At 33.6% G+C, this 10,136-nt stretch overlaps 1 protein-coding gene across 1 annotated transcript; it reads right to left on the bottom strand.

Annotated features, from left to right (window-relative positions):
• Positions 1–2,560: 2,560 nt before the first annotated feature.
• LOC149206948 (KH domain-containing protein At4g18375-like) lies at positions 2,561–4,165 on the bottom strand. The gene has a single exon (XM_089397866.1). It carries the CDS (start codon positions 4,163–4,165, stop codon positions 2,561–2,563), a length of 1,605 nt encoding a protein of 534 aa, XP_089253992.1.
• Between the last annotated feature and the right edge of the window lie 5,971 nt (positions 4,166–10,136).

A 10,136-nucleotide genomic window follows, 5' to 3' on the forward strand; every position in this document is an offset into this window, starting at 1 on the left:
TGTTCACCTCAACAACCAAACTCCTTCTGAAGAATTCAAATGTCACCATACTTAAGAAAAAAATTGCCTTGGTTTCTATAGAAATATTCTTCATAATGGTCCTTTGTTCAACCATGAAATCTACAAAAATTACCTGCAGTTGCACTTGTAAGTTTGGAAAGTTTCGATACACAATAAGGACCATCAACTAGCTAATTCTATTTCATATTAAAGAAAGTTATATATAAAATTGCGTATTTTTAAAATCATTCTATATTAAATAAGATTGGATAAAAACATAATTACATAATCAAAAGCCAATTAGTATCTATAATAACATTATTGAAAGGGAATAAATTATTTTATCAAGATAAATTTATTATGTTTTGAGAATCATTTTGTTAATTATTTATAAAATATAATTTTCATAATTACATATTCAAAAGCCAATTTGTATGTATAATAACCATATTGAAAGGCAAAAAATTTCTTTTAACTTATGAAATTCTCCCATTTAGAGAAATTTATTATAATTATTCAATTATAAAAAATAAATTATTTTACAATTTTTTTTAATTATAAATATAAAATAAGATATCAAATTCTATGTACAATCAATTTATTTACTTTTAAGAAACATTTTACAGTAAAGAACCTGATCTACCAAGTTCTTGGAAATTCTAAATGATATTGTGTTGTACCATAGTTTGATGAAATAGAAATTCCACTAGGCAAATTAGATAAAGGAAGTACAGTTTCATTGTTTCGCGCACCATATTTCTCTTTGAAAATATTTTCCTTGAGCCTTCTTGTAGCTTGGATGGGTACATATCTTGTAACATTGGGCACTCCAATATGAACAAGCTCCTCATTTCCAGAAGCACATTTTGGTAGCTCAACCATGATCAAGCATGGTCATCATTGGCCAACCATAATCAAATTAGAACATTCCATGCTCTAACGACTCATAATTATCAATTGTGGTAAAAAATAGTTAGAAATGTCAAACATGGTCAACCAAGGTGTTTATGGTTGAATGTGGTTGTAACTATCACAAACATTTTTATGTGGTTGATATACGCTGATCAATGGAATTTTCCATCTTTTATACACCAATTAGTGTATGAAAAGGACGTCGATCATTGTATATCAACCACGTTAGTAAACACCCCTATGCTATTTATGGAATAAATAAGAAAACATAATATTCCTCCACTACCTCTGTCCACTGCTTCTTTCATTCTTTTAATAACCATTCTAATAAAAGAACATGGCCCTTCATTAGTATATAATGTGGCCATGTTTCCTTTTGCTTCAATAATGCATGGATGTGGAACCATACTTGTTATGGGTGTGTATATCAATACATGGACATGGACCAACACTTGCCACAAGCATGTAGATCAATGCATGCACATGGAACAACACTTACGATGTGGATGTAGATCATGAGTAGAATCTCCAAGAGGTTTGTTGGATGCTCATGAGTAGAATCTCCAGGAGGTAGGTCATTATTCTCTATTTTACTTTTCTTTCATTGTTAACTCTTCATAATGTCCCATTCATGCACTTGAAACATTCACATCCAATTTTTCATTCTCTCAATAGACTATTCATTTCCATCAATCACTCCCAACCTCTCCCCATCCACAAGGGATGATTTTTCAAGCGCATGAAGTGCCAACCCACTTTCCTTTGTAATATTCAACTCCAAATTTGTGTTCACCTCAATAACCAAACACGTTTGTATGTAAGTCGTAATATTCACCTTCATTTTTCTCACTTCAGTAATCAAGATGCTTTTTATGAAGTCAATTCTCACCATACTTAGGCAAAGTTCCACCTTGGTTTATGTGGGAATCTTCTTGACAGTGGTCCTTAGTCTAACCATGTTGTAAATTATATCACCTTCTTCCATATCCAAGAGATGCATCATAATCTCCACTTCTTACGGGCCTCTATTTTCTACAACTTGCAAATGAACATTATCTTCAATGGTTTTATCTTCTATAATTTGCTCCTCCAAGAAGTATTTAGCTATAAATACAATTTTTTTGTCTTTCCATTTTTCACTAACATGGTGCTTTATTAGTATATATTGTTGTTAAGTTTCTTTTTCCCCAACAATACATGGAGATGGAGCAACATTTGATGAGAGAATGTTGATTAATGCATGGACATGGACAAACATTTTTTACAAGCATGTATACCAATGTGTGGACATGGACTAACACTTGCCCTTAGGACATAGATCATGAGTAGAATCTTCAAGACACGGACCAATACTTGCCGTCTAAATCTTGTTAATCCTTTAATCATTTTATTGAATGATTTGATCTTCTTTGTTATAATGTATGCTTACCACTTAAATTTTTTCTCCACATCATATTTTTATTACATACTAGTTTTTGTTTAGGCCAATATAATTCAAATGTTACCCAAAAAAAACACAAACAATTTCTTCAATTTATTTCTTTAACCCGATGAATTTAAATAAAGTAAATTAAGCACACTCAAATTTGATAATCATAATGTATATGATTAAAAAAAATAAGAAACATTTTATAATGGAGCACCTGATCTACCTTGGAAATCCTAGATCATATTGCCTAGTGCCATAATTTGATGATGAAAGAGGGTTCGCACTGGGCACAGATAGACTAGACAAAGGAGGCACTGTGTAGGTGTGGGAGTTGGTAGCACCATCCATATCTTTGAAAATATTTGCCCTCAATCTTTTTGTAATTTGGATGAGTGCATCTCTAGCAACACTCGGGTCTCCAGAAACCTGAACGAGCTCCTCATTTTGGGAGGCACATTTTGGTCGCTCCTCTTTGCGAAATATGCGAATATTTGCTCCAGTGTGCTGCCGCATCTCACTGATGATGTTGCCACCTTTACCAAGAAGGCAACCAATGTGCTTTGGCGGAACAAGAAGCCTTGTACAAATGCCACCTTCATCATTGTCATTAGTGCTTCCACTAGTCTTTCCTTGCAATTGGAGGACTGCCTCGAGCGTAGGTGAAACACCATCATTAGCCAACTCTGTTGAAGAAACCACAATTACACGTTCATCTGAATCTGATTGTGCGTCTTCAACCTTAATACTTGCTCCTGTATCTTTCCTCATGCTTTTGATGATATTGCCGCCCTTACCAATCACACCTCCAATTTTATCATTTGGGCATACTATTCGAATACAAAACTCCTCCGGACTTTTCTCAACAGCAGAATTCCCAGATTTTGGAGCAATGGGAAGAGCAGGGTTATAAGTAAGAGGCCATGTTGAACTTCGAGCTTCACTTCCATATCCTCCCAGTGCTAGTAAATGACCGGAGGCATAAGTACCATTTACTCTTGGAGCACCTGAACTGTGATGAGCAAACAGTGAATCTCGTTGTGGAACATAATTTGGCGGAGTAAATAATGCGGGCACACCGGAAGGAAGGAGTGAAGTTGGGTTCGTTGCAGATAAAATATCAGTCCATGGAATTTGCTCCTTAGGTGGGTGTTTATACAGAAAAGCTGAAACTTTATACAGTGCTTTCTTGACAGCGGTTGCATCTCCAGATATGACAACGACTTCACCAAAACTAAACGCACAGCCTGGCAACTCATCTTTTGGCCGTATCTGAATTTGTGCCCCGGATTCGCTCCTCAATTTTTGAATGTTATTTCCACCTTTTCCAATCAAACCTCCAATCTGGCTGTTAGCAACCAGCAACCGAGCATTGTGTTGTCTCTTTTTGTCGTCGGCGTCATTATCTCTAGCAGAAGAAGATTGTTGAACAATAACAGAATGCACTCTAAGAAGAGCATCCTGAGCAGGACACAGTACAGGTTCAACTTCAACTTCATTCTCATTGCAATCCTTCTCCTTGTCGTTGCCTGACGGTGAGCTGAAGATTACTATCACGCGATCATCAACGCCTGGAACAGCTTCTATAACTTTGATCTTCGAACGCGTCTCTCGACTCACAGATTTTATAACTTTACCCGCCTTTCCTATAACACTTCCTACCACATTAACAGGGCATAGTATGCGATACACAGTACTGTCAGCGCCAGGCAGAGTTCGCTCTCTACCAGTTCCAGAGTTCCGCCTCTTATTTCCAGAGTCAATGTTCTCTGGAACCTCATTTTCCCTGCGTGCTCGCTTTCCAATGGAAGAGTAAAACCCGTCCATTGTAGGCAATCCTTTCATTTTCACAAATAAAAACTCTCCCTCTTTTAAGGAAAAACGCTGAGCCACGAGAAGAAGTTTCGTGTATTTGAATGCTACCTGTCTTCTTGAGTCTCCCACACCCTCCCGTCAACGCCACTGGATTGCCCCCTTTTATATGACATGCGTTAGGGCTTATTAAAGCCGACAACTTGTTCAACCGGTACCCTAGCGTTAAGACCCACGTGTGTGGGTTAGGTTTCCACTTCCATAATAGTATCATATTTTCATGTTCATATATCAATATTAATATCATATTTTCATGTTTTTATATCAATATAAGGGAAATAAGAGATCTTAATATAAGGGAAGGAAGAGTTAAGTTTATCTTAATATAAGGGAAGGAAGAGTTAAGGAATGAAAGAAGATTTCAGGAATGGGTTACTATAAGGGAATTAAGAAAATGTCATATGAAAATAACTTATGGTTGTTTGGACAATTGGTATTAGTAAGTTATAATATTGAGTCATGATATTGCAACAAAATCTACTTATAGCTTAAGAATCTCCATAGTTAAGAATCTTGTTATATGCATTTTTAAATTTATACATGTTTAGCTCATATATTAATTCTTTAATAATAATTGTAATGATGATGTTAAAAGTTACTTTGTTTTAACTTATATATTGATTCTTTTAATAATAATTATAATGACGACGATGATGATCTTAAAAGTTAGTTAATATATATATTACTAGAGAGAGGAAGAGAGGATGTATATAAGCATCTACCAACCATTTAATTTATATGGTTGCATTAGTTAATTAGTTTAAACAACTTTAATGAATTTGTAAATGATAATGTAATCAGGCTAAATCTTATAATTACCCATGAGATTTAAACCAATCGGTTTGTGTGGCGTTTAGTCTTCACAAGGTGACAAGGTTCAAATTTCGTGGGGAAGGGTAGAAATTGAATATTCCTAAACTTGTTAGTTAAATTTTTTTATTGTCGATTTTGTATTACTTATGCTTTGATTAAATATATTTATCTAAAATATTAATTATTTAGTTAGTTAAAAAATATGAAATTAAAATAATAATAATACTGATAATTCTTATTAATCATTAAACCATTTAGGGTTGGTAGGAGCGAGAGGGGTTATTTTTTGACTCGACGATAAAATAGAGTATCAATATACATGGGTTCTCGGAGTAGCAACCAATAATCAAGTAGAATATATGGCTCAATGGAAGGGTTTGGAAATAGCAATTGAAAAGAAGATTACCAAAACCCTTTTTCATCCATCTTGATTAATTATGATTACAACCACTTGTTGGCATGTTGCATTAGCACGCTTTTCCTTGGCAAAATTGAGTTATTCTACTTTATTATTTGTGGATGGATAATACCTGGATAGATAGTTAGCATCATCTAGATCAAGGCCTCGTCTAATGATCTATATAGATGTATGAACAGTTTGAACCAGTTCATCAATCACATCTCCACGAATCTGGAAATTGTGCTCTCTTAATAATTCCCACAACCATATCTCACATGTTCCACTCATCTGTAAATTGTAATTACAAACAAGAAACTTTTTTTATTACATTGGTTGGCAAGGATCTATAGGGGCGAAAAAGAGGGAATCGTTCGGCTCCGGGTGACTTGAATGGTCACTTCTTATCCCAGTGACTCAATTTCGGAGAAATTTTTTTGAATTTCAGGGGACAGCTCATCACGATATGTTTTAGTCAATTAATGTATTCTGTTATAGTATTTTAAACCTCTAGAGTCATAATTTTGAGTGTCTGAACACTTACTTTTGAGTCTATGAATATGCCAATTATTATTCTCTTCTATAGAATGATGGGGTAGGGAAGGTTAGGTGTTTCTCTTGTTTTGAGATGTTTTAGTCAATTAATGTATTCTGTTATAGTATTTTAAATCTCTAGAGTTATAATTTTGAGTGGCTGAACACTTACTTTTGAGTCTATGGACCTAGGTTAGAAGACAAAGAAAACTACTATGCTAGAACCCCTAATGTGAATGCTCAGGAAAAGTTCACAAATCACTGATGGGCTAATATTTTTAGTTAAATGGGGGAGCATTAACAAAAACCCAGTTCTAATAGGGCAAGTGATTTTATGTATGGGTAAGACTCGATGGTGTAATCCCCCATCCAAAACTAAACAAACCAGTGGGTGGAGAAGAAACAAAGTCGTTGAGACCAATTCCCAATGTGAAGACACTTCATGTGCTTTAAATCAATAGTTGAAGTAAAATTTTGAAAGAAGCAAAGGGAACTCACCAAAAACCTAATTTTTGCAGAGTATAAGTACTTGGAGACTGAGGGGGAAGTAAAGTCTAATGAAGATATTTTTGATGACATATAATTTCTTATTTGTATTAAATGTAATGTATATAATCTAGAGCATTATAAGTATAGTGGAAAAAAACTCATTTTGTATGTAATGCTTGCGAATCAAGTTTGCTAATATTAATGAGAACTATATTTTTGGTTCTATTTCCAAATTCATGAATGACATTTTGGAAATTTTCTCTTTTGTTTGCATGTTCACATACATTTGTTTATATAAGAAAATTTGTTTCCTAGTGATAAAATATATAGGTTGTTCTAAAAAATTTCAATATCCTTACCAGATATCATACTTGTATCCACACATGTATTTGTATACTTGAAACTTAGCAATTTACTTATGGTTTCCTACCACTTATGAATTTGTAGGTGAGATGTTTCTCACAACCTTTGTGGGGCTTCTTTTGAATGATTACATTGTTGTATGTAGTGTAGATTTCTCTAACCCAAAAGTTGTTTGAGAGTTGTCTGGGATAACGATGCTATTGGCCATCTCCATGATGGTCCTCGTTTCCTCTATACACTATAGTTCCATTGTGAAAATACCTTGAGTATTGTAATAACAGTAGAAGTAACTAGAATTTATTTTCTCAAACTCTATTTTCTGGGAACCTTAATCTCCTTTTCAATTTCTGTTTCAAGTTTCATCAATTGCTCTGATTTTCTTTAGTGTTATGAAAGCTGATAACTTGTACTTGAGAAAGCACAACCAAATTTTTCTTGGAAGGGAATCGATGGATGGCATAAAATACTTTGCACTTGCCAATGACTAAAATCTCATGGTATCATGAAGGCCACTATCCACAATTTCCAAATGCAATATTTTTTTCTCAAATTTTCTCTATGTTGCTTGTCTAAAATGTAAGATTCACAATAACTCATGTTGAATTTGAGGAAAGCCATGAGCCCTATTAAATTTCATTAAAAGGTCAAAATTTGGGACTTAAGATATCCATACCTTTTATGCCATAGCTGATTTTCAGAAATGTTTTCAGCCACCAATGCTTTTTTCCCTATTGTTGTATATGTATACTCGTGAAGATCAATTTAAACAAATTTTGCAAACACTTTCTATTTGTCCCTCTTGTCTTTTATGGAATCATTTTGACTTTAGATTCAATCTTGGAGCGATGCTTTAGTATTTGATTTATTGTCTATAGTTTCTTCTTTAGGCCCATTACATATAATATATCTTGCACATCTTTAGTTTCTATTAGGCATGTTCATTGGGTTTGTTCCTTGGGATTTCAATATGTATACCTTCTCATCTCTTAAAGAATTTGTCCCTTGGTGACATTCATTACCATTCAATTAAAGAAACCACTCATTTTTGTGAATCATGTAGTCTATATAATATCTCCTTAAGCTAACATGGCAACTTGTATGAAAAATGGCCATTAAGGAGAGGGGTTAGAAATTGACTCACATTTAATATTATAGTTTCCATGAAAGTAGTGCCTTAGCAACATCATCTCAAACATTCTTTATGTTGAGGATAAAATTGAGGAAACTAGTTGGAGTATATATAGTGCATGCAACCTTGATAATATAAATATGCATAGAGTTAATGAAAATCAAGTAGAAGCATTGGTTGGGTGGATTATAATAGACTTTTAATTCCACATATCCTCTTTTGACAATGGTTCCTTTAGGTCAAATTGGTTTTTACTAGTGCTTTTATTTCAATACTATTTTCCAAGTTCCTTGTATCATCCTGCTTTTCATAAGATGGGTATTCAAAATTATGCGTTCAATCTATTATATATATCTAGTGTGATTTTTCTTAAAATTGTTTAATGTGTCCTCTAAGTTGTATGTGCATTACATATTACAGGTCCTATTATTGGTCCCAACAACGAATGCATATGTTGGAGTTATTACATAAACAAATGCTAAAAACGCTCTTGAGGTATGCCTTAAATGCCAAGAATGAGTTTGAAACATTAGCTATGTTTATTTTTTATTTTATGGATTTAGGGACTTTTCTGTCTCCTGATAATTGTTCTATTTTAATCCTAAATGGGAAAAAACATGAAGTATGAAGAAATTAAATCAAGAATGTTTACAAAGAATGCAAGCCAAAATATATTGAAAGAGAGAGTGATATGTTTCATTCATATCCAATTCATGTTGATGTCAACGCATATATAAGAAGACAATGTCCTATATCAAAATAATGTACAATTACTTTATTAGTTAAGTGCTAATATAATCGAACAAAACTGTATTTATGACATGCAAATTAAGTCATTTAATTACTAACTTAGAATATATTATAACTTTAATATATGAAATAATCAAAATATAACTATAACACCCTCCCTTAATGGTGATCTGGAGAATGTCATTTTTCACAGAATAAAAACTCGTCTTAACCAAACATGTCAAAGATGTTTGTAGCATGACTACGAAATTCACTCTAAAACGTAGCTTCTAAGGGTTTTACCAAATGAACAAAAATGTCAACTGAATATAACCAACATGGTCAGTGCAACACAATATACCTCACCAACCATTTGATTAATCACAAACTATTGAGACATATGAGAATCAATTATGGTTGAGGATTAAGCCCATTTACCACTAATGTAGAATTTGATTTCAATCTATGTATACTAAGAGGAAGGCAAACATGAACTCCATACCAACTTCTAGATTTGTGAAATGGTGGAGAAATTCATCATTTCTACATTTTTGAGGTTTTTTTTTCAGTTAGCAAATTTCATATTTGGGTGAAATTTGAGGAAGCATGAAAAATTTGAGGAATTACAGTTCTGAAAAATCAAGGACGTGACTTTTTAGGGTAGTTTGGGCAGGGATCCACATAGTGCATGGTTTTAGATTCTGAACCTGGGGGGATCAGTTCCTGTAACACTGATTGAGATACCATGTGAAGATTTTATTGATTGTAAACAATATCCCTTGAATTTGTTGATGAAAGTTTGTTTCTCTTCATTGAGTGGATGAACCCGCAAGTGGTCCATGGTAGTTTTGCTACTCAGAAGTTGGTAACTTGCAAAAAAGCATGATATTAAAGTGTCTGCAATTCATAGTTTCAAAAGTAGAATATGATAAGTTTGTAATAAGTTTCATAGTACTCATATCGATGAGTACATTTTTGGGAATCACATCCCACAACTTTGAAGCCCTGCCTCTATATGGAGATATCAAGTGAAGATTTGATTGATTGTAAACAAGATCCCCTACCTTAGTTGATGCAATTTGTTTGCTCTTCACTGAATGGATGAACCCATAAGCGCTCCATAGTCATTTTTCTACTAAGAAGTTGGGAACTTGTGAAAAAACTTGAGGTGGAAGCATCTGCAATTTCAAAGTTTCAGAATAGAATATGATCAACATGCAATAAGATTCATAGTAATCATATCAACGAGTACATTTTCATTCTCAAATTGATTACTCCTTGTGATAAATGTAGTAAATTAGTTCTATAGAGATCCCTTGGTTAAAGACAAATGATAGAAATTGTTGCTTTGAATCCATCAACTTTGTTGTTTGGAGCTTTCCTTTCATTCCCAAATTTATCCAATTAAGCCTTGTTGTATACTTTGGATTCAATGAATAGGCTAATTAATGCAAAGGGATATTTTATATGTC

Source organism: Pinus tabuliformis, chromosome 1_2 (assembly GCF_031772625.1).
Source record: "Pinus tabuliformis cultivar Carrire ecotype Pingquan chromosome 1_2, CPIR1, whole genome shotgun sequence".
NCBI classification, from domain to species: Eukaryota; Viridiplantae; Streptophyta; class Pinopsida; order Pinales; family Pinaceae; genus Pinus; species Pinus tabuliformis.